The 22,151-nt window shown below is 38.9% G+C and overlaps 1 protein-coding gene across 4 annotated transcripts in view; it reads left to right on the top strand.

Annotated features, from left to right (window-relative positions):
- The window catches only part of rock2a (rho-associated, coiled-coil containing protein kinase 2a), a 35,618-nt gene that overhangs the window by 4,501 nt on the left and 8,966 nt on the right, over nucleotides 1-22,151 (top strand). For all 4 annotated transcript variants that reach the window (XR_005708207.1, XM_040136679.1, XM_040136680.1 and 1 more), the window contains exons 2-17: nucleotides 10,555-10,636; nucleotides 10,771-10,871; nucleotides 11,227-11,364; nucleotides 11,580-11,840; nucleotides 12,648-12,792; nucleotides 12,895-13,033; nucleotides 13,402-13,493; nucleotides 13,698-13,857; nucleotides 13,972-14,026; nucleotides 15,443-15,531; nucleotides 15,620-15,668; nucleotides 16,063-16,198; nucleotides 17,144-17,235; nucleotides 18,008-18,254; nucleotides 19,824-19,930; nucleotides 20,775-20,934. Coding sequence is in view for 3 of the 4 variants with exons in the window: in XM_040136679.1 (XP_039992613.1) it covers nucleotides 10,555-10,636; nucleotides 10,771-10,871; nucleotides 11,227-11,364; nucleotides 11,580-11,840; nucleotides 12,648-12,792; nucleotides 12,895-13,033; nucleotides 13,402-13,493; nucleotides 13,698-13,857; nucleotides 13,972-14,026; nucleotides 15,443-15,531; nucleotides 15,620-15,668; nucleotides 16,063-16,198; nucleotides 17,144-17,235; nucleotides 18,008-18,254; nucleotides 19,824-19,930; nucleotides 20,775-20,934 (2,053 nt within the window). In the remaining variant the exon portion in view is untranslated. The remainder of the gene's footprint in view (nucleotides 1-10,554; nucleotides 10,637-10,770; nucleotides 10,872-11,226; nucleotides 11,365-11,579; nucleotides 11,841-12,647; nucleotides 12,793-12,894; nucleotides 13,034-13,401; nucleotides 13,494-13,697; nucleotides 13,858-13,971; nucleotides 14,027-15,442; nucleotides 15,532-15,619; nucleotides 15,669-16,062; nucleotides 16,199-17,143; nucleotides 17,236-18,007; nucleotides 18,255-19,823; nucleotides 19,931-20,774; nucleotides 20,935-22,151) is intronic.

Below are 22,151 nucleotides of genomic sequence, written 5' to 3'. Positions count from 1 at the left end.
TTCCAGATCATCTGCTGGGGGCAGTCCCTGGCCGTCTCTTTTATATTCATTCAGTAAGATGCTCTCAGGTTATGCTCTCCTGGTTTGTTCTGCTTAGTTTTGGTTATTCATTTCGTTCCCTCCACTCCCCTTTCCTCTGTTTATTTCTCTCATCCATCTCCATTCACATATTCTCTGTTTGTTCCTTTCTCCCTGTTTTGTCCACTCACCTCCCATATAATGTTTATCACTCTTCTCCTCACCCAAAATCTCCTGTCTTCCTTTTATTCCATCTTCTCTGTTCCTTTTCATTCCTCTTATCTTATTGCCTCACCAACCCCCACGCCCATACTGGAACTTTCTTCCTTTAATGTGTGGCTCTTTAAGGAGGTGTGGATAACCCCTCTGTCTTGTTCTCGGTCTTTACCCCGATGGTCAACCTGAGTGTCCGCTTCATCTCTGGAGTGCAGTTTAGTTGCTCTCAGGCAAGCAGCAGCAGTCCCGGCTCCAGTGTGCTAGCTGGATAGAAACACTGCCTTATAAGGCACTGGGGACGGTGGCCCCGGCCAATTTTTTTTTTTTTTTTCTGCAAAACAAGCCAGTCTCTCTGCTCCACACCTCCTCTGGTGAGACGGTCAGGCCTCTCCTTGGTTTTTTGGTTTTTGCTCCACTCCAGTGAAGAAGACCTGGCGTCTTCCGGGTGTGCAAGCTCTCAACAGTCTGAAATTGTCACACTTGACAACAGTTATGTATCTTCTTGTATTGTTTGGGGATCCAAAAGAGGAAAATTGATCAAGGTTTTCCTTTTTATTAAAGCCACTGATGGCCCACCAGAGGTCTTTCTGAATACTTACGATCATTTTTGTGTCAGGGCTTTAGTTTGAACTACAAATATTCCTATTTACTTACTTAAGTTGTCTCTGTACAAACTAATTTAGCTTACATTATTTAAGAGGGTTAGATAAGAAGATTGATACCCCTCTCATACTCTCATGTATGGTAAATACAGTATGTAGCTATAGCCAGCAGCTGGTTAGTTTATCGTAGCACAAAGACTGGAAACGGCTAACCTGGCCCTCTCTAAATGTTACACAATCTGCCTATCAGCATCTCTAAAGCTCACATATTAACACGTTATATCTTGTTTGTTTATGCAGTCAAAAATCAAAGTGTAAAAGTGACATGATTTGGTTTTATGGGGGATTATGTGCTGGACTATGTTTTGCCTGGGAGCAGTTTCTTCCTGGAGTCTCAGCTGTTTGCCTGGCAACATCACTTTGACAACAAGACTACCAGAAGTTATTACTCCTGGCTCATAATCCTTTGTAAAACCATAACATATAGTTTTTACACTTTGGTTGTTGTACAGATTAAACAAGCAAGATATAACACTATAGATGGACAGCTATTACTAACAATAACATAAAAATAGATCTTGCTAAAATTTCATGCCAAGGTGTAGTAGGTTACATTTTAGTGTTAGTAAATTTTGTATGGATATAATGATTTTGGATTTGGGAGCCTAAATTGGCTTCTCAACATCAGTGCATTCGCATGTTTTTATTGAGAATCACATTTTAAAGACAAAATCATTGGTAAACTGGCTAAAAAGGGCGAGATTGTTGTTGATCTGCTACTGTCATACTGTTTACCTAAAACTGCATTCTTACTGGCTGGTACATTATGTCAAAAGAATTTAAGAAGTAAGGATTTGGGAACAAAAATGACAGTGACTGATAAATCTTGCTTCTTGTTATTTTGCTTTAAATGGTAGAAGGATTCCCCATGCCAGCCTGGAAAACCTTCATGACTGACTTAGCAAAAATCAAAGTCAAGCACACACGCATAAAGAAATATACACATACTTCACAGCACCTTGTTTACACATTATATAATACAATGGACACATAGAACAACACCTGAGCAGGTCCAAGATTCACCTTCCAGGGATGTGAGAAGGAATGCAAAAAATGAGGAAGAACGTAAACTCTAGATAGTAATAGTTATGCTGTATGTCTAGAAAAACAAACTATTTCTGAAACTCAAATTATTATTACCAACACAAGTATGCTGCAATTGAGTTGCCCATCTGGTCTTATTGTATCATAAAACCTTAAATAAACTGCAGTGAATGTCATCCATTCTCATAATGACATTTGGACTATAAGCAAAGCTGCAATTGGATGTCATGATGTGTTTACAATGGTATATGTTTCTCATGTGAAAGCATTGGTATACACCCTGATATCTGTCTTAATCTGGTGGATCTCCTTGTCAAGACATAAAGACTGTAGTTGAGAAAATGTGGCCGTGCACACAACAGTGCATTCAAGAACAATGCAGTGTGGTTTAAGTTAAATCATTTTAACTTGTGAATGTAAACTTCCAGTCTTTGGCTAATAAAACAGCACCCAGTCTCTAATCGTTGGGCCTAGTTTTTGGATATAACAGCTCTGATGGAAGATTTGACTTTTGAAGAACTTTCACTTCCTATGCTGATCAAAGTGATAGGCACGTGGACTGAGCTATGCAAAGCGCACTGTGGTTGACAATGGCTGAATGCACAAATCCTGTTGTTGAATTCTGTTGTTGTCTTGTGTAAAGTCTTCACCCCGTTCTGTGAGTGTTAAAGAGTTTGATACCTGTGTGTTAGTGTATTTTTAGTTTTAAATGAAGGCATGAGCAGAGCAGAGAAGAGAACAGGAGTCTCCCACACATAACCCATCCATCTGGCCTCAGCATTATCATTCCATCACAACCTGCTGGTGAAACACAACCTCCTACACGTATACACACACGCATATGCACAGGCTTGGGTACTCATGGACAAACATTTGTATTCATTGTCATAAGCAGACATCTTTTACTTGATCTAGCACCAACAACAGAAAAATACAACACATTACCAAACAGGTATGGACTGATACAGCTTTTATTTCTTACAACAAACCCAAAGAACATTCGCAATAGTTTGTGCCAGTACGAAAAATATTTATATACAGACTTAACCATGTTTATGCCAAAGGATTGAAACTGAAACCCTCAATTGAAAACTAGCCTAATGACATCATCCTAGTGTTGTTGCAAGTTGGTTAACAACAACAACAACAACAACAACAACAACAACAACAACAACAACAACAACAACAACAACAACAACAACAATGTAAAATAAACAAATAATGATGCAAAGAATTTAGCAAGTTTTAGGGCCTGATGTAATGTTGCTAAAGTAATTAGTCAATCGGTAGAAAGTTAATCTTCAACTATTTTGATAATCAGTTAATTATTTAAGTATTTTTAATCAAAAATTAACTAGCTACAGCTTCTCAAATGGGAATATTTTCTGTTTTTCTTACACCTCTGTGATGGTAAACTGAATATCTTTGGATTTTGGACATTTGGTCAGACAAAGCAAGGCATTTTAAGACGTCACCATTGGCTCTGGGAACATCTGATGGGTGTTTTTTTTTTTTGCTGTTTTCTGACATTTTATAGACCTTACAATCAGTTTCCTAATTGAGAGAAATCCAGTGGTTCCCAACCTTTTTTTATCTACTTTTGACCCTTCATGGCAGGTTGTGGCCTTGATTTATGAGCATTTCAATCAAAAAGTGGGTTTTTCTTCTTGGATTGTTTATAATTTGAAAGATTTTTCAGAGGCTTGTAGAGGTGAGAGTATCTGAGATTTTGCAAGGAAAAAAGCGAAAAGAAAAATCTGAAAGAAATAAACAAAGTTGTTTGATAGAAATACTGTATATGATTTTTCTTTCTATACATTTAATCATATTTGTAATCCTTAAGATTTATCTTGGGACCTTGGTGTACGACTGGAATCGGAAAATCCCATCTTTTACACCTGATAAATTACACAAGTATTTGGTTGTGTTTGTGTTCATTTGGTAAAATATGGAGAATACATGTTGAACAACATTAAATTGCATGGAAATTGGACGGAAGCTAGAAACACTGTTGACCACTGCCATGATTATTTTTCCTCCTTTTATCATGTTTTCTTTTTTCTATGTGGAGCTTGAGTTTAATGTTAACAGGACCTTATGTAGATGCAGTCCTCCCTTTTGTTATGTATTTTTCCTGGCACATTCCTCACTATACTTGTTAATAAAGCATGGCTGCCAAAAATGCCAAGGACACAGGATCTGTCAAATGCAAGAATAAGACATACTCTTCTTATTCCCTGCTGAGACATTAGCTGTGCTATTTGTGGGCCTCTGCAGGATTTCTGCTGTTGTGTCTTTATGGAGAGTTTACGGGCCTTGCCAGGCACAATACCCTTCGCTCTGCCCGGCCCACCATTTATCGCCACAACTATTTTTAAAACGGCTGGAATTCAGTCAAAACATTAGCTTTCTGCTCAATCCTTTTAAAGCCCAGAGCAGTGCTGCTTGTTTTCTGTTCCACATACCTAGTGATGAGATGGCTATGGGCATAGGAAAAACGTTGTTGTTTTTGTTTTTGTTTTTTTTTTTTTTTTTGGGGGGGGGGGCTGCGAATGGAGTAGGGAGAGTTTGTGATGCGAGAGGCTTTGAATAGTTGGATGATTCTTTACTGTGTTTAGCTCCTTTCAGGTTAACATCATCACATTCCTAACTGGTGGATCCACGTGGCTATTTATAGGGTGATAAAGAGTGGAAGTGCAAAGGGAGAACGACAGCTCGGTAATGTCAACAGCAGGTTGGGTAAATAAAATGGAAAAGAATAGAATGTGCTGAAACAGAGTGCTTATAAAACTCCTCCCTGCTCCTTCTCTTTAGCTCCGACTGATTTCAACTCTTTGTATTTTGCAGGAGTTGCTACGCAACCAGCCATAACCCATTGGCTGCGTTACAGTATAGCAGAAATAAAATTCTGGAGTGCTATCTTATAGATACATAACAACTCATAAGCCTAACTGGACAGATAACTCCTATCAGTTCAGGAAGACATTACTGTAAGCCTGTTACTGTAGCTGTACAGGAAAGTGTCCTGTATAACAAACTGTGCTATAGAAACTGACATCATGGTTTGTAATTATTTAGATCAATTGCTACAAAAAAAACCTTTACCTTGAAGCCAACATTACTGGATAGGGAAGTGAGGATCACTCATTGTCTGGAACAGGTCCAGAAATGTCAGAGACATTAAAGTTTAAATTGTCGATCCAGCTTTACACTACCCCAGGCACTTGTCAGTTATTTAATATTTATAAATAGCTGCTTCGACTGAGTAGCTGAGAAATGTCCTCCAGAGTCTTGTTGGCATTTTTTTTTTAAAAGAATTGCTAATGGAAGCAAATTGGAAGAGCTGCATGCAGTCATTTCTCTTGTGTAACTCCAATGCACTAAATAGCTTATTATGTATGACCGGAGGGATCTCTGCAGACCTGAGGTCTTAAAATATCTGAAAATTCGGTTAAATAAAGTATTTAAATAGATATTAAAGCAAAGAGTAAAGTCACCTATTTTCACCAGCAAAATGTCCTCCTCTACACTTTGTCATCACAGGCTAAAGGTTTCTCTTGACTTACACCCCCATAGATACTACTTAGGCTACCCCCCATTTTCTGTTCATATAAGCCAAATAGTTTTAAAGTACGGCTTGATTTGCAAAACAAATAAAACAAATGTGTCACACACATCCACCAACTGCTCTCTACATCTCTGCAGAGATGTTCAGAGTGCATCTTGCTGTCACTAGGGGAACGTGTATTTATTTATCTGTCCTTCCTCCACGCTTGATTCATCTTGTTAAATGGAGAGCTGTAGGAAAGGCAGAGAAAGAGGTAATATGTCAGCATGAGGTCCAGTTTGTAGATAGGGAATGTTTGCTATGTGCCTGTAGCAAATCCAAGTGTTGCAACACAGTGTTTACTTTGTATTTCTCGTGGTAACAGTCAATGAACTACTTTTGTTGTCTTTTTCATGTCCAAAGTTGGAAATCTGTGAAACCGCATCCCCTAAGTTGTTTTAGTACAGGGCACCAACTTCCTCTACCTGCCATGCTGCTTTGTTGTTGGGATTATTGCACCCTTAACCTTAGAGTGCAACAATATGTTCATGATAGATAATTCATTGTTCTGTGACCTTTTCCTAACAAAACACGTAACACTTCTGAACTATTTAGTGACACTTGATCTCTGTTTGCTTTAAAAGTGCGTTGTTTAGGTTTTCCATCAATTGCATTGGACAGTAAAGCAGATGCACCTCAGCATCTAATAGATTTTAGCCTAGGGCCTTTGGGCTACTGAGGTCTGGAACCTAAATTGCTGTGAAACTATTTTTTTTGAAATGATAACAGCAATAAATCTTACTGTACTTACTGTAAAACAAAAAATCCACAAGCTTTCATTTCTCATAAAAGCACAGACCTACCTGAAAATTATGTTTTCAGTTGAGCTTTTAACAACATTGGAAACTCAAATATGATTTATTTGATGCCTTTAGCGATATGAAAAGGATATCTGAGCTTGAGCGTTGCTGCTTGATGCACAGTGACCGATTATCCTCCTCCTTAGACCTACAGTATAATATGTGTACTGCTGGTTTCCAGCGCTGTGACTAAATGGAAAAGACATCAGCTGCTTTTAAAATAATATTGTTTAAACAGCAAAAGATGCTGTAAATAAAATTGATAATTATTTGGAGATACAGGTACACAGGTATAGATACTACATAATAGCCATCCAAAATGCAGTTTAATAGAAACATGTAAAACAGACTTCTTTTTACTCTGTGATGGAGTAAAATTGTGATAATGAATATTAAAACTTAAAAGAAGGAAAGAGAATATGTACAGTGTATCAGCTGTGGTTAGTGCAATTGTTTGTCCTGTGTTTATCTCCTGTAGCTAGCACAGAAGCGTCACCTTTAAAACTGACCTGGCAGTGTGCATATTTATGATTCAGTAAGTGCCAAGAAATGACTGGGCGTTGATTTCAGCTTTTGTTACGGCTTTATTGCTTTGAAGATGTTGTGGCAAGTAAATCTTGTTTTTAAGTGCAGACAACTTGCATGTAATAGATGCATTGCATACATGGTCACACCTGTAGCTGACATGCAGGTCCAAATTTTTTTGGCTGCAGACAAATGCTGAGCAGTGGCAGTAGCAGAGAATGCTGCCTCAGAGGAAATGACTTGCACACAGGGACTGGCTTCATGACACACTGAAATTATCTGCCAGCCCTGGGGTGGGGTGGATCATTTCCTGTATTGCTGTGCTCGGAGGGAGATCCTCGTGTGTGTGTGTGTGTGTGTGTGTGTGTGTGTGTGTGTGTGTGTGTGTGTGTGTGTGTGTGTGTGTGTGTGTGTGTGTTTGTGTATGTACACATTCACTCGGCAAACCCTCTCCACCCCCTGCTGTGCGTTTTTTTTTTTCCCTTAAATAGTAGTTTTGTGTGAGGTCAGTCCTTTAATGGGGAAGTGAAGTTGAGATGATGAAACAGAGTGTGGAGCTCGTTGCAGACTGACTGCAGCCGAGCGGAGAATGATGGAGAGAGCAGGAGGAGAGGCAGATAATATGGAGGGAGAGCAGCAGAAAAGGGCAAAAGAGATAAAGAGAAGTACAAAGGAAGTGAGGGAAACTGATTGTGCCATCCTGTCTAGCACTGTAACGACGGGAGAACAAGAGGCGAAAGACAAGTGGAAGACAGGTTCAAAAGAAACCAGTTTACAGCACTGGGTCAGAGTTGGGTTCTTGTATTCTCTGTTTTAACATGTGGCTTTGTCCAATCATCAGAAAGTTCCTCATTGACTGTTTAGGAATGCACAGCTGACAGATGTTGATAGATGACTTCCTCACGGTAACAATTAGAGGTTTGCATCTGTCTGTCTTTTGCTTATTTAATGATTTCCTTACTTTGCCCCAGGTCAAACTATGTCCATTATAAGATGACTGAATGCTATAAAAATTAAGTTTTGTGCTTAAGTTCAGTTAACCTAACATGTTGCTGCATTGCTGCAGACTAGTCCCCAACCTCTGTTCGTGTTTGGGCTGCTGCGACACACATTCCGTCTGGAGTATAACATCACCTATAACAACTTTTAAAAGGAGCCCTGAAACTGAGAAAACCTAGTGAAAGGTTATCAGACAAGCTGAAAATATAACTGAATACGCTGAATAACGTTGGTTATTCAGCGATGTATTCAGTCATAAAGCTTTAAACTTTTCCATTAACCTCCAATCAGTTGGAGAAAAAGAAAAAAAGCTGTTTGTTTATTTTTCCTTTTATATATTATTCAGTTGAATGAATAAATGAAAACTGTTCCCTTTTCATCTTTTTTAAGAATCTTGGCACACATTTAATCATTTATTTTCCCAATGCATTATTTTCCTTTTCCTCACCAATTTTCCGATTTTCCTCATGTATGTCCGGACTTGTAATTGTTCTAGTGTGTGAGTGTGTGTCTGTGTCTGTGTGTGCGTGTGCGTGTATGTGTTTGTATGTGTGTGCGTGTGCGTGTATGTGTTTGTATGTGTGTGTGTGTGTGTGTGTGTGTGTTTGTGTGTGTGTGTGTGTGTGTGTGTGTGTGTGTGTGTGTGTGTGTGTGTGTGTGTGTGTGTGAGTGTGTTTAATTGAAAACCCTGCTGGCCAATCACACTGAGCACCTGCTTTTTCAGCTAGCTACCTAGCTGGAGCTAACCCTCCTCATGACACTCCTAAGTTAGCTGGCTAAAGCTCATTGACAGCTGATAGACACCATGCTTCTATAATAACTCTAATAACATTTCCTTCATCTTCAAGTGCATGTCTTGGTCCTTGGTCTTTTGGTCCTTGATGTGTTTATCAAAATCCAAAATAAGTTTTGGACTTATTCCATAATTATTTAGTAAACATTATTTATAATATATAGGTGGATTAGAATTTCCTGTGTTTGTGCATATTAGAGCAAAGTGTAAGGAAGGGTTTGCCACATGATTCTGGATTTTTGAGGTTGATACAGAATATTTTCTCTATTAGTAAGTAGTGTTCTGTTTCCTGAATTGGAATCCCTTTACTACAGACTGTACATACAGTTTTACATACAGTTATGCATGACAGTCACTAAAATTATAAATGTGCAATTCCTCATAGATATGAAGCATTCTTTTGCAATTCATTGGATTATTTTTTTTAATCAGATCTGTTGCCTAATAGCATAAACTGTCATGTAATTTTCTTTAAGATGGTGATAACCCATAAGAAGCAATTTCTTGTATGTGTAGAAAGTGCCAAAAGCCATGAGTGTGGTAAATGCCGTTCAGAACCAGAGACTACATATTGTGTGGAGGTGACTTTCTCTGTCACAGAAACAGTGTGTTCATCATTTGTCAGCAGATGACTGTCATCGACAGAATCAAGGAGGCAGCTGCTGATTGAAACATTAGTCGTCATGCCTCTCTTTCTTTCTTAAAGAACAAAGTTGTCAGTTCAACCCGTTTTCTTTGCAGGTAGTTTGTGTAATCAGTCAGTCAAGTTGAACACTGAATGAAATGCTGGAGCGAAGGTGTTTGTTTTAATTCGGACTCGCTGTGTGCAATGATGTGGAGCAGTTTTTGTTCTGTGCAATGATGAGAAAATATACAGAAAATGCATGCTCTCCACTGCCTTTATTGGGTAGGGTTTAAGTGTTTGCAAGTTGGTTTTGCTTATTTATTTTGTAGATTAGAGTCTGGACCATTTCATATGTTTCCACAGCATTGTTGCTACAGTGTAGTTTTCCTCAAGAAGTGAAAGTTCAGTAAGTCAGTCACATGAGATGGCACTTTTTCCTCTGTAGTTCGGCAGCATCCAATGTTCAACTATACAAAATCATTAATGAGTTTTTTTCCAGTATCAGGCTAAATTATGCAAATAACAATGTATGTAATTTAAAAAGGAAATTTCAGACTTAAACTCTGATTTTTCACATCAGACTTTTAATGCTCCTCTTGTGTGCAAAAGAATGCAAATGAAATGAGAACAGACTTCCTGGTTGGTGTGTTTTAATTGCAACACGGTGAATTGCAGTGTGACGTAACCTTTTATGCTCAACACACACTCTTCCATGTAAAGAATCCGGTACAAACTTGTGTTTGTTTTGTAGTAGCCCAGTTACTACCACTTTTGTGTACTTGAAATAATTGATAAGAGCAGCTGATGAGTTGGTGGGCCTTTTAAAATACTGTGTGACTCCATGCAGTCTGCACTAGTTTTGTGCTTTTTTTTCTGCAGCACTACATAGTTTTATGCTACATCTGATGTCTTTCCCGAGGGGAAGGATATTGAGACGACAGACTCCTGGATCCTGGTTCCCATTATTTATTCTCCTGATAGTGATGTGACAGCTTGTAACTAATTCAAAACACATTACTGCCTGTGCAATGTGAATTTGTTTGTGGATGTTAAAATATTTAATGCTGCAGTATCAGTATGATTACATGACACCTCCTTTAAAAACAGTTATTTTTGTGATAATGGCGATGGTCACTGTCATTCATGGTTTTAATGAGAAACAGAAACCTGAGATGCTGTTGAGATAGCTGGCGAGGATGTTAGTGGTTCCGTACATGTGTTTGCTGGTCCTGACTGATGATGAATTTTTCATTCGCTCCATGTAGGACTCCATGAACGCCTTGGTCTTAGACTTGGACTACCCTGCACTACGAAAGAACAAAAACATCGAAACCTTCTTAAACAGATGTAAGTATTTTTTGTGTGCCAGTGAGAATGAGAGAGGGAGACAGAGGTCATTTACTTTCTTTCTTTCATTTATTGTGGGGAATTGACAACATTATTGATAGATTGTTTATTCTCTTTATACTATTGATAATCAGATGAGAAAGTCATAGGACAAATTCGAGACCTCCAGATGAAATCTGAAGACTTTGAAAGAGTTAAAGTAATTGGTCGAGGGGCGTTTGGTGAAGTCCAACTGGTGAGTACTGATCATTTGTAAAGTAGATATAATTATTTTGGATTTCATTTTCAGTTGTCTCTTAAAGGGGTACTGTGGAATGATGTTTTTGCTGCCTTCTGTTTCTTGAAAACTACATATAAATTATAGTACTTTATAAATGATGCACTGCCACTAATACTGTAAATTCTGTGCTCAAAATGTTCGTTTGGTGTACGGCATTTAATTAAAATATGGAATCATCTTTTTATGATGGAAAAACCTGACATCTAATGGCAGCCGACAGTTTTGTGTAAACTGTAATTTACCACTTGGTCAAAATGTCCCAAATTCTCAAACTCTAACTCTGAATAAATGCGCACCGACCCCCATGCAGGTCAGGCACAAAGCCTCCCAGAAGGTTTACGCCATGAAGCTGCTGAGCAAATTTGAGATGATCAAGCGCTCAGATTCCGCCTTTTTCTGGGAAGAGAGGGACATCATGGCCTTCGCTAACAGTCCCTGGGTAGTGCAGGTATGACATTTAACTTACTGTTCAGCTTTATTTTCTTAAAAGTTTTCAGATTTGGTTACATTTTGTTACATGTTACTTTATTCAAATAACTTTGCAATCTATCAGAAATACAGTCAGTAATATGAAATAGATTGGCACTAAAAGTCATTGCCTGGTTAACTTGTACCAAAAAGGATCTGTCTCTTGTAATGAGAGCTTGTGCGTGCCTTGTTCAGTTGTGCTGTGCCTTCCAAGATGAGCACTACCTCTACATGGTGATGGAGTACATGCCAGGAGGTGACTTGGTCAACCTCACCAGCACCTACGATGTGCCAGAGAAATGGGCCAAGTTCTACACAGCAGAGGTCGTGATGGCCCTGGATGCCATTCACTCCATGGGCTTCATCCACCGCGATGTCAAGCCGGACAACATGCTGCTGGACAGACATGGACACCTCAAGCTGGCTGACTTTGGCACGTGTATGAAGATGGACTCTGTGAGTTAAAGCCAATCACAGAAACCTCAGAGCAGCAGCATGTTATGCTCCTGAAAAGTAGCTTATCTCTACTGCCACCAGTTTTCTTACTTCAAAATCAAAGCAGTTGGCTACCGGGTTAAAAAAATCCAAGAAAACACAAACCAGACATGCACCTTTTAAGTGTGTTTTTCTATGGAACATGGAACCAAGGTGCACAGCATGATACACTGCTAAACGAAGACAGTGCTGTTAAGCTGTGATCAGCTGAGGTTGGTCTGGTTAGGTCAAAAGTTCCAGTAAATGTGACTGTGTCTTTGCACTGATGTTTCAGTGACTCTGAGATGCTTGACTACTGTATGAGATGATGAAGCTCAGTTGGTACAGCATACTGTAATGTTAGGTCTTCGGCTGCAGAGATCCTGATTTCTCACACTGAGTGTGACAAATCAGCAACAAGCTCGTTGCTTATTTGTAACATTCCTGTCCACCAAAAAAGCAGAAAACATGAACACGTTTTTATATCGGTAAAGGTACCTGTTAAAAACTTGACTCTTTGGTTGGGACTAGTAGGAACAGTAATTTAATTCAAGAGCAAAACTGTTTCGGTGCTTAAATCTGCCATGTTAGCAGGCAGTTCTTTGTTTGAGATTTCTGACAGGAGGGTTAGTCAGTCAGAGAGAAAGCTTTGTTTCTTATAAACTCTTATGTTTAGCTTAATAACTATTATTTGTCTTAAGATAAGACTGAAAGCCTGCTGTGAGACTATAATGCCAAAAAATACTTGTAGGAGTCTGATGTATATTGATTCCTGGATTTCTCTTGCAGACCGGCATGGTGCACTGTGATACAGCAGTCGGGACTCCAGACTACATCTCTCCTGAGGTGCTGAAGTCCCAGGGAGGAGATGGATATTATGGGAGAGAGTGCGACTGGTGGTCTGTAGGGGTCTTCATCTTTGAGATGCTTGTTGGTCAGTAAACATCTAATGAAGTCATAGTGATTGTACAAAACTAGAGGACAGAAATAGTTTTTTGTGTAGTTTCTTTTGCTAACTTACTGTAATTGCTACTAGGTGACACGCCGTTCTACGCTGACTCTCTGGTGGGAACGTACAGTAAGATAATGGACCATAAGAACTCTCTAAACTTCCCCGATGATGTGGAGATCTCCAAAGATGCAAAGAACATCATCTGTGCCTTCCTGACTGACAGGTATGAAGAGTTACAGTGTTTCAGCTTTTAAATGTTAAGGTGTTGAAAGTGGTGACGCCAGAAGGGAGCACAGGGTCACTTTTTATGAAGGTTCTTTGTACTGCAGTACTGCAGGCTTTTAAAAACATTTTGATGCTATGGCGCTGCACATAGCACACTTATGAATACCACTGGTCTGGTTTGTGAAGCTTTATGCCAAAGGATATCTAAGTCTCGCTTGAGTTTTAATTTAGTCACTTCAAATCACTTTCAGAAAAGAATAAGTATCAATATGTCGTGTTTTCCCGATGGCACTGATACTGTTGAAGTGAGGACAAAGGGTAGCTTTAGTCACTGCTCTACAATTTAATCACTCTCTTTGTTTTGAGGGAGGTACGATTGGGCAGGAACGGCGTGGAGGAAATCAAGCGACACCCTTTCTTCAAGAACGACCAGTGGACTTTCTACACCATCAGAGACAGTTAGTATCACCAGAATTCAACAAGAGCTTCACCTGAGCCCATAAAGTTAGCCTTTTACGTGACTCAAATAGAGGAATTCCTTTGGAACAGCAGCCTTATAAGAATACAAGACACTCCCAGTTTTGTTCACACAGCACTTCCTTTTTGCAGCATTTCCCACTTTCCTTTTTCCTTAGCTTCTTCCTCTGTCTCTCTTTCCTCAGCGGTTGCCCCTGTGGTCCCAGAGCTGAGCAGTGACATAGACACCAGTAACTTTGATGAGATTGAAGATGACAAAGGCGATGTAGAAACTTTTCCCACACCTAAGGCCTTTGTTGGAAATCAGTTACCCTTTGTCGGCTTCACTTACTTCAAAGAAGACCAGTAAGTTGTCAGTTTTTCACCTTAACACTTCTACATACATCAAAGGGTAGCTTATAGATTTCTTCTCAGCTCTGTTCTTGACTTTTTGCTGATTTTGTTCATTTCCTTCTTTAGGTTACTAACTACTCCCAACAATTCCTCAGTGACCCATGAGAGTTCAAAGGGACAGGTAGGTTCTTTCACTTCCACACACAATAACTGCAAGGTGCACTGTGAGCAACTGCAGTAATGCAGGCCGGCCCAAGCTTCTTAGGGAATAAGGCAGGTGTCAGTTTACACCGTCATAGTAAAAGGCATTAAGGACTATGATGGAAATGACTCAGAAGAGGATTTATTTTCCTGATCCCATGATTTATTAGTACTTTGGCAGAATTTCTGTGTCCTTAGCCGCACAGAAAGGATTGAACAGTTTTCAGTGTAAGTGGCTGAGCTTAAAGCTTATCTGGGGAATTTTTATTGACTTGAGTCCTAAAAGACTGCCACCCATCGCAATCAAAAGCCCAGGTTTTATTTCAGGTTGAAATTCCCTGCTGATACTGTTCACTGCAAAACTGACTTTGTTTTATTTTTTTGTATTTTTTTAAGATAATGCATGGAATTTAAGAATTTAATTTACGTTTTTTTAATTTGGATTTCGGCTGTATTAAATTACTGTATATGTAATTTGAGAGAAGGAGAGAAGCAAAAAGATAAAGGGCAGTCCAGCCACATACTAGGTTTTGCCCTAGTCCTGTTATATAAACAAATGATCGAATGACTTTGTGTGATGCTAAAGGGCTCGTTAGTAATGAGAAACCCACAGAGAATTGTCACCCGACTTTGCTCCTGAATCCTCAGTTCCGCAGAGCTTTTTAGCGTCTTTCACCTCATTGTTTTGGTTTTACAGTCCGCAAGCTTTACTGTTTCGGTTCAGTCTCAGTGCGCTCATCAGCATTGCTTTCAGACACAGCAGGCAGCTGTTCTCAGCAAAAAGCGCTGATAAACCCACTGTACATCACATTCCCAGCACCAAACAGCTGACAAGCAAAGTTAGCGACTAGCTGGTGAACATAGTGGAGCATTTAGCAGCTAAAGAGACAGAGAAAACAGATATTTCCCTCAGGCGTAGGTGCAGACCAAGCAATGGTTAAAAGAGTGAATATTTTATGTGCATTAATTAGGTGGCCAGGAACACGACTCCAAATGAATGCTAATGATGCTCTGTGTCTGCTTGATGTGTAAGTAGGCAACTGTTTACAACAACTTAAAAGGTGATAACATGTCAGCTTGTTCAACTGCCTCCAATTGCTAAAAAAAAAACAGTTAATGCAGATTTAATGATCCCATAGTCCTGAACTTTGAATGTAGGATTATGATGGTCAGATTGTTTTTCAAAACAGTTTTTGATGTTGCTTTTCATCAATGCGCAATCCAAAAAATATATAAATTGCTTCATAGCATAATACTCATTTGAGTCACAGGAAAGATGGATGACATGCAGTGAATGTTGCAAACAGATTCTTAACTCTTAACTAGTTAAATAGTTAAATGGAGGACATGTGTGATTGGTTAATTTTTTTTTTTTTTTTTCCCCCCACCTCTCCAGTCAGCAGCATTGCAGAAGAAACTTCACCACCTAGAGGTGCAAATGAATAATGACAAGCAGGTCAAAGATGATCTAGAGAACAAGTACAGGTACAGTAGCTATTGCACTAAGAACACACTCAAGCACAGTGGCTCTAATTGACAGAGGTCTTACAAATGCCCTGTTTCCTTTCTGCAGAGCAGCCACTAGTCGTCTGGACAAAATCTCTAAAGAACTTGAAGAAGAGGTAGGTTAATCATTTAAAACCGCCGTAAAAAAAAATCTGCAGTGCAGACACCTGTTACCGTTGAAGATCACGTAAATGTTTTTAGCTTTGTCCTACCTTTTAATATTTGCTTGTGCAACAACCCAGTTTCCCCTCCAGGATCATATCGTTTCCATCTTCCTCTATTTTTATTGATGAAGAATAATGATTTCTTATTATCCACGTGTCATATCCAGTGAGGTTCAGCTGGAGCGCTTGCAGAATTCTAATAGCCACATTAGAATATCTGTTGGGATTAAGATTTGTGTTAAACCCCTATGGGGTTCTCAGGAACCATTCCTCATAAAGTTAGGGAATCGCAGAACCTTAAAACCAGCCCTTTGGGATCAACAAAGTATTTAATGACCAATTTTAGGTGAGCGGAAGAAAGAACCTGGAGTCGAGTCTGAGGCAGCTGGAGAGAGAGAAGGCCCTGCTGCAGCACAAGAGCCTGGAGAGCCACCGCAAGGCTGAGAGCGAGGCTGACAGGAAGCGCTGCCTGGAGAATGAAGGTGACATTAGACTATTGGATAACTACATGTATCAATCAAATGGTATTTAAAGGTTCTTAATTAAGTTAGAAATTATTGGTTCCTAATATGAGACCTTACGTTTACTTCATTGCATCAGAAGTTTAAGGGTAATAATCACATTAGCATTCGATTATGTTAATGCAAGATATCATGTAGTAATGAGACACAATGACCTAATTATCCTGTTGCTTTATAAAATGTTTTTCTGTTAGTTATAGAGTGAGACATTGAAATATTTTGTTTGCAAGTGGAAGCAGATTTGATGCATCCCACAGTATATGTGTTTTGGAATTGGAGGTTTTTCTGAAGCCATGCAGGAGCACACCTTCTTTTTGGTGGCAGGGGGTCACAGAGTGTTGTTTTAAATACAATTAAAAGGGGATACTAAAAATCACCTCATGACAGCTTATTGTGTGAACTTAGAAACTTTTTGGCTTGCTTTTGGTTTGTTGCACAATTTTGATGGAAGTTTACTGACTGAGATAATGTGGGTAATACTGCCATCACCTGGTCAAATGGACTGTGAAACACCAGTGCAAACATGCTCACCAGAGAAAAATAGGCAAGTCTGTTTTGCCCTACAAATTACTGGCCTTTGCTATGTTGATATTCTGCAGTAATGCTCATTACATTTGGATTTGACTATTATCCTGTTCCGTTATACCCAAACTCCTCCCTGATTAAAACTTAATAATAAAGAATAACTGAGTATTTACAAGTATATAGGGTTTTGTATGAAAACTACTGACTTAGCTTACATTGTGCATCTATGCTCTTTTGAACTTTTGGAGATTTGGGATGCACATTTTAAACTTCTCATCTGTTGTTGCTATTATACATCTTGCATAAGAAACTTTACACAGAGACTTAATTAAAACAGAGTTCGTCATAATATGTTGGTTTGCGTTCTTCTGTGTCTTGCAGTCAACAGCCTACGAGACCAGCTGGATGACATGAAGAGGAGAAACCAGAATTCGCACATTTCAAATGAGAAGAACATTCACCTGCAGAAACAGGTTAGTGTTACTTAGGTTAGTGTTATACCTCCCACTTCCACGAGTATGCCAGGGTCCCAGCGACATAAATTTTGTCATCAGAGGTTGTACACGGTGCTCTGAGCGGATGTCCGTGTATCCTCCAATTTATCGTGTCCAAGCAGCCGTTGCAAGCTGACTAGAAAGTAGCAAGATTAGAACAACTACGCGTCCGTAGTGTCCGCAGCTGTCTGTATGCGTGTCTGCAAGAGAGTATAATTGAGTGTTAGTGTTTAGTCAGTGGGAACTGAATTAGAGAACTTCTCTTGTTTAAAGTTGTTTTTTTTTTTTTAAACAATTTGACAAGAGAGTAAAAGTAATTAATATTATGGGCTATTAAATAAGCTATTGTGAGGCTTCTCCTTAACTAGTATTAAGATTTGGAAGTTATTTATAAGGAGGATCTATGTGTTTATTTTTGAGTTACGGGATTGCAAACAGTGTGCTGCATCACTACGTCAAAATGGAGATATTAAATGGAATGTGGACTAGAGCTTTGATATAAACAGACATCAAGAATATATAAAATGCTTTTAAACGGGATAAAAAAATTTGTCCTATGTATTGCACTTATCCATTTTCTTTTTTTCTTTTTTCCAAAATACTTAATCTGAAAGTAAGTATGTACAAGACTCACAACATACTGTAACTGTTGACAAAGACATTTGAAAAAAGTGATGAGTAACCAACAAGTAACCAAATCAAACCCCTGACTGATCTTCAAACATTTTTTTTTAATCATTGTCTCCATCAGCTGGAAGAAGCCAACACACTGCTGCGGGCTGAGTCTGAGGCAGCGACGAGGCTCCGTAAAGCCCAGACGGAGAGCAGCAAGCAGTTGCAGCAGCTAGAGGCAAACGTACGCGAGCTACAGGACAAATGCTGCCTGCTGGAGCGCAGCAAGCTGAGTCTGGAGAAGGAATGCATCAGCCTGCAGGCGGCTCTGGAGACGGAGAGGAGGGAGCACAGCCAGGGCTCGGAGACCATCAGTGACCTTATGGGTGGGTGAAACACACACATACTAGGTAATACGGGATCTGAAAATACTTCTACACAGGCCTAGAAAGTCTTTAAATGTATTAATTTTTGTTTATTTATTTTTTTAAGGTGACCTTTCCAATTATAGCTCAGTTTGGAATGTCCTGTTCCTAATGTGCTACACTTGTTGTCAAATAGACAAAGCCAGCGTCTTACACATATGCTCCTCCCAAGCACCTAGAAACAATACACTAGACACAGGAAAAATAGGGAACACCGAAATATGAATATGGGAATGTGCGTGATCAGAAAAAACAATGAGGTTATGAATATTTGGAACAGGTATATGGCTGCATCCATGCAGGTTGAATATTGCTTTCAAATTCAAGGCACTTCAGTGTACGAAAAGCTGTTTTGAGGAGTTCCTGATATGGTTACCTGTATTTTTAAGAGGTGGAAATCCTATTACATGCCTTGTATTAAAAATGAGGTATCTGTGCCACTTCAGGTCATTTTCCTTCTGCCTTCCTTGCAGTTTACATGGCAGATTTATGAGGGCAGCCAGGTGGGCAAAAGCAACGTGCCAAACAGAAACTGAGTGAACCAGAGAGACTTTCTAGGCCTTTAGAAAGAGTTTGCACTGCAGGGCAGTTGTTGCCAGAATCAGTTCAGCAAACAACACGATCACTAGCTGTGTTTGTATCCGTGTGAGAGAGGTTTATTTGAATTTATTTGTAAGAGCTTTTATTAAAACAGGTTTGTCTGGAGGTGATGCCACATGCCGCGAGTCCAGCTTTTAACAAGACAAATAAATCTGATATTTACGGATACAAAGCTTAAGCCCCTTTTGTCACACTGGTTGAACAAATCTTACTGTAGAGAGTGAATATGAAAGACTCTGAAAAGCCCTTGAATGAAACAATGGCCGATCATTGTGCAAAAGTAGCAGACTGTGGTTGTACTGGTCAGCTCACAGGATGCATTTGTGGGAGTAACGTTTACATCAAGGCTAATAATTCCACTACAATCTGATTAAAGCAGTACTCAGGCTATTCAAACTGTCATTTAAAAACTTTTATCTGATTGTGTGAATTGAGGTGAGGTCATACTCAAAGCAAACACAGCTCAGTTGACACACCGTGATTTCTGCTCGGTCTCTGCATTTCGTTGAACGTGTAATTGCCGCAGTCGACTTTCTTTCAGCTTTTGTCAAACTGCTGTTGTAATTAAATCTGCAATGAACGGCTTTCTCCAGGGACCCAGGATATTGGAGAAAAAGCACTCATTTGAACCATGTAAATATTCAGAATCAAAATATTGCCTTAAGCTCCTTACTTTGAGTAATCAGGGTATTGTGTATTTATATAAACAAACTCATTGTAGTACATGGCATTGCTGTCAATAAGGAGGTGGACAAGAAAAGAAAAATCCCTGAACTGCTTGCTGCGGGCCTGAAATGGGTGGGATTGTGTTTGAGCATATAGTCCAAGCCTTTAGTTTTTTGTATGGTAGATACATGTGTTGGACACTTTTTTTTTTTTTTTCTTTTTGAAAAATGCTTCCCTGAGGACTAATTAGGGTTTATCTTGCAGGACGGATCTCTGGTCTGGAGGAGGAGGCGCGTCAGCAGAGACAGGCCCTGTCCAAAGTTGAGACGGAGAAGAGACAGCTTCAGGAGAAACTCACTGATCTAGAGAAGGTAAATCGGGAAATCTGACTGAATATGAAACATGATTTATAAGCCTTACTTAGCATATTCTTTCTTAATTGGTTTGCAAATTTGAAAATTTTTGATGTTTAGCATTTTTTGCTATTTTATAGCCTTAGAATGCTTTTTTCGTGAGTTTGAAGTCAAGTATTAGCCTAATCTAAGTTAAGACAAAGTTATTTTTATATCAACATCACAAAGATGTTAAATATAGTATCAAATAGTGTATCTTGGTCTGTTTAGGGATTTGTCCACCACTGTCTTCTTCTTAATTTAAGATCCAACGCCTATTTGTATTCGTATGACTGTGTATCTAACACGAGCCCCATGTTACATATAACCCTGCCCATATGATTTTTTTTCCCAGACCACATAGGTTATTTGGCATCAGTGAAAAACATTTAAATCTTTTATTTAAGCATTCTGGCCAGTGTTGTGTTGTCTTTATGATGTGTTTTACTACAGTGGGAACATCACAGCAGACCATAGAAATCATAAAACTTAAAGATTACGCTGCAAAATTATGGCCACCCTCTTTTCGGTTTTGTAACCTTGGAAGTAGCGTTAATCACTGGCGACGATTTTTCATTGAACAATTCAAACTGTGTTGTTCATGGACAGCATTTTCCTTGAAAATATAGATGAGTCGATAGAGTAGGCATTTACTAGATAATGTGATGTCATGAATTTGTGAGCTTCTGAATTAATTTCTCCTGCAGCTAGTATTTTTTGCACGATTAAAGGAGTGCGGTGTTTTTATCAAGATATTTTTGTTATCGTATTTGTTCCGTCGGGTTTATCACAACACCTCTGCCCTTGTTTCGACTCTGTGCAGGAGAAGAGCAACAAAGAGATTGATTTGACCTACAAGCTGAAGGTGCTGCAGCAAGAGCTGGAGCAGGAGGAGACCTCTCACAAGGCCACCAGGGCACTGCTGGCAGACAAGAGCAAGATCAAAGTAACCATCGAGGGTGCCAAGTCAGAATCCATGAAGGGTGAGCGCACCAACCTTTTGTGTCCAGGATGTTGTTCTCTTGCATACCTGCTTGTTTACTTCAACCGTCTGTTTATCCCAGTTTGGACCACATTAGACATTATATCTTGTGAAGGAGAAAGTATTCATACAAGACTTTCTGAAATGATCCCTGACTTCACTGTACTGCAATTTTTGATTTGTGCAACAATTGCTATGTCAGATTTTGTGCAAAAAGGAAGCTACATAAGTTCGTGTATTTTGATTGTTTTAAATACAGCGCATTCAGAAAGTATTTAGACCCCTTCAATTTTTTCACATTTTGTTATGTTGTGGCGTTTTGCTAAAATCGTTTAAATTAATTTTTTCCCTTATCAATCTACACTCAATACCCCATAATCACAAAGTGAAAACAGAGTTTTAGAGGGACAAAAAAAGGGAAATCAGAGGCTCCTGAGCTAAATTTCAAGTGTTATAACAAAGGGTCTGAATACTGAAATTTCAGTTTTTCTTTTCTAAATAAATTTGCAAATAACTTCTAAAATTCTGTTTTCACTTTGTCATTATGGTAGATGGATGAGGGAAAAGATTAAGGCTGCAACATAACAAAATGTGAAAAAAGTGAAGGGGTCTGAAAACTTTCTGAATGCACTGTACTTGTCTCTAGATTCTGTATATTGATAGAATTTCAGTATTGCTATGAGGCTAGTCATCCAATGGGATTGTGGTTATTAAAATATTGTGATATATTATATTATATTTTATGATATTATATGATATTATTCATATGTTATCTTTTGCTGGTTAGTTAAGTGATACAGGTTTTTGTTGTAATTCTGCTGACAGCCTCAAATGAACAATGAATGCCCATATCAGCTTAGCCTTCATGTTCACATTGCAGTACTTATTTTTTTTCCTCAGGGATCAAATTGCCCATACCTTGACCTAGATAATTTAGATTAAATACCGTATCAGAGAAATGCAGTATTGTCGACTTTACCAGAAACTCACAAGTAAAGTGTGTTGCTTTATCATCAAAGTGAAAACTTGTATTCGGTTTCCATTTTATTTTAAACAATCAGCTGCTATTGCATTTTGATTTGTTATCTAAGCTTTAAAAAAACAACTTTGGAAAATACTTAATTACGTAAAAACAACAAATCATATTCCAGCATGTTTGCGTTCCAGCTGTTCTCTATTAGTCACAGTGTGAAAACCTAAAATGAGACGCAGTGGTTT

This window comes from Xiphias gladius, chromosome 10 (genome assembly GCF_016859285.1).
Source record: "Xiphias gladius isolate SHS-SW01 ecotype Sanya breed wild chromosome 10, ASM1685928v1, whole genome shotgun sequence".
In the NCBI taxonomy this organism is placed as follows: Eukaryota; Metazoa; Chordata; class Actinopteri; order Istiophoriformes; family Xiphiidae; genus Xiphias; species Xiphias gladius.
The sequence above is the reverse complement of the archived record's forward strand: the minus strand, read 5'-3'. Positions and strand labels throughout refer to the sequence as shown.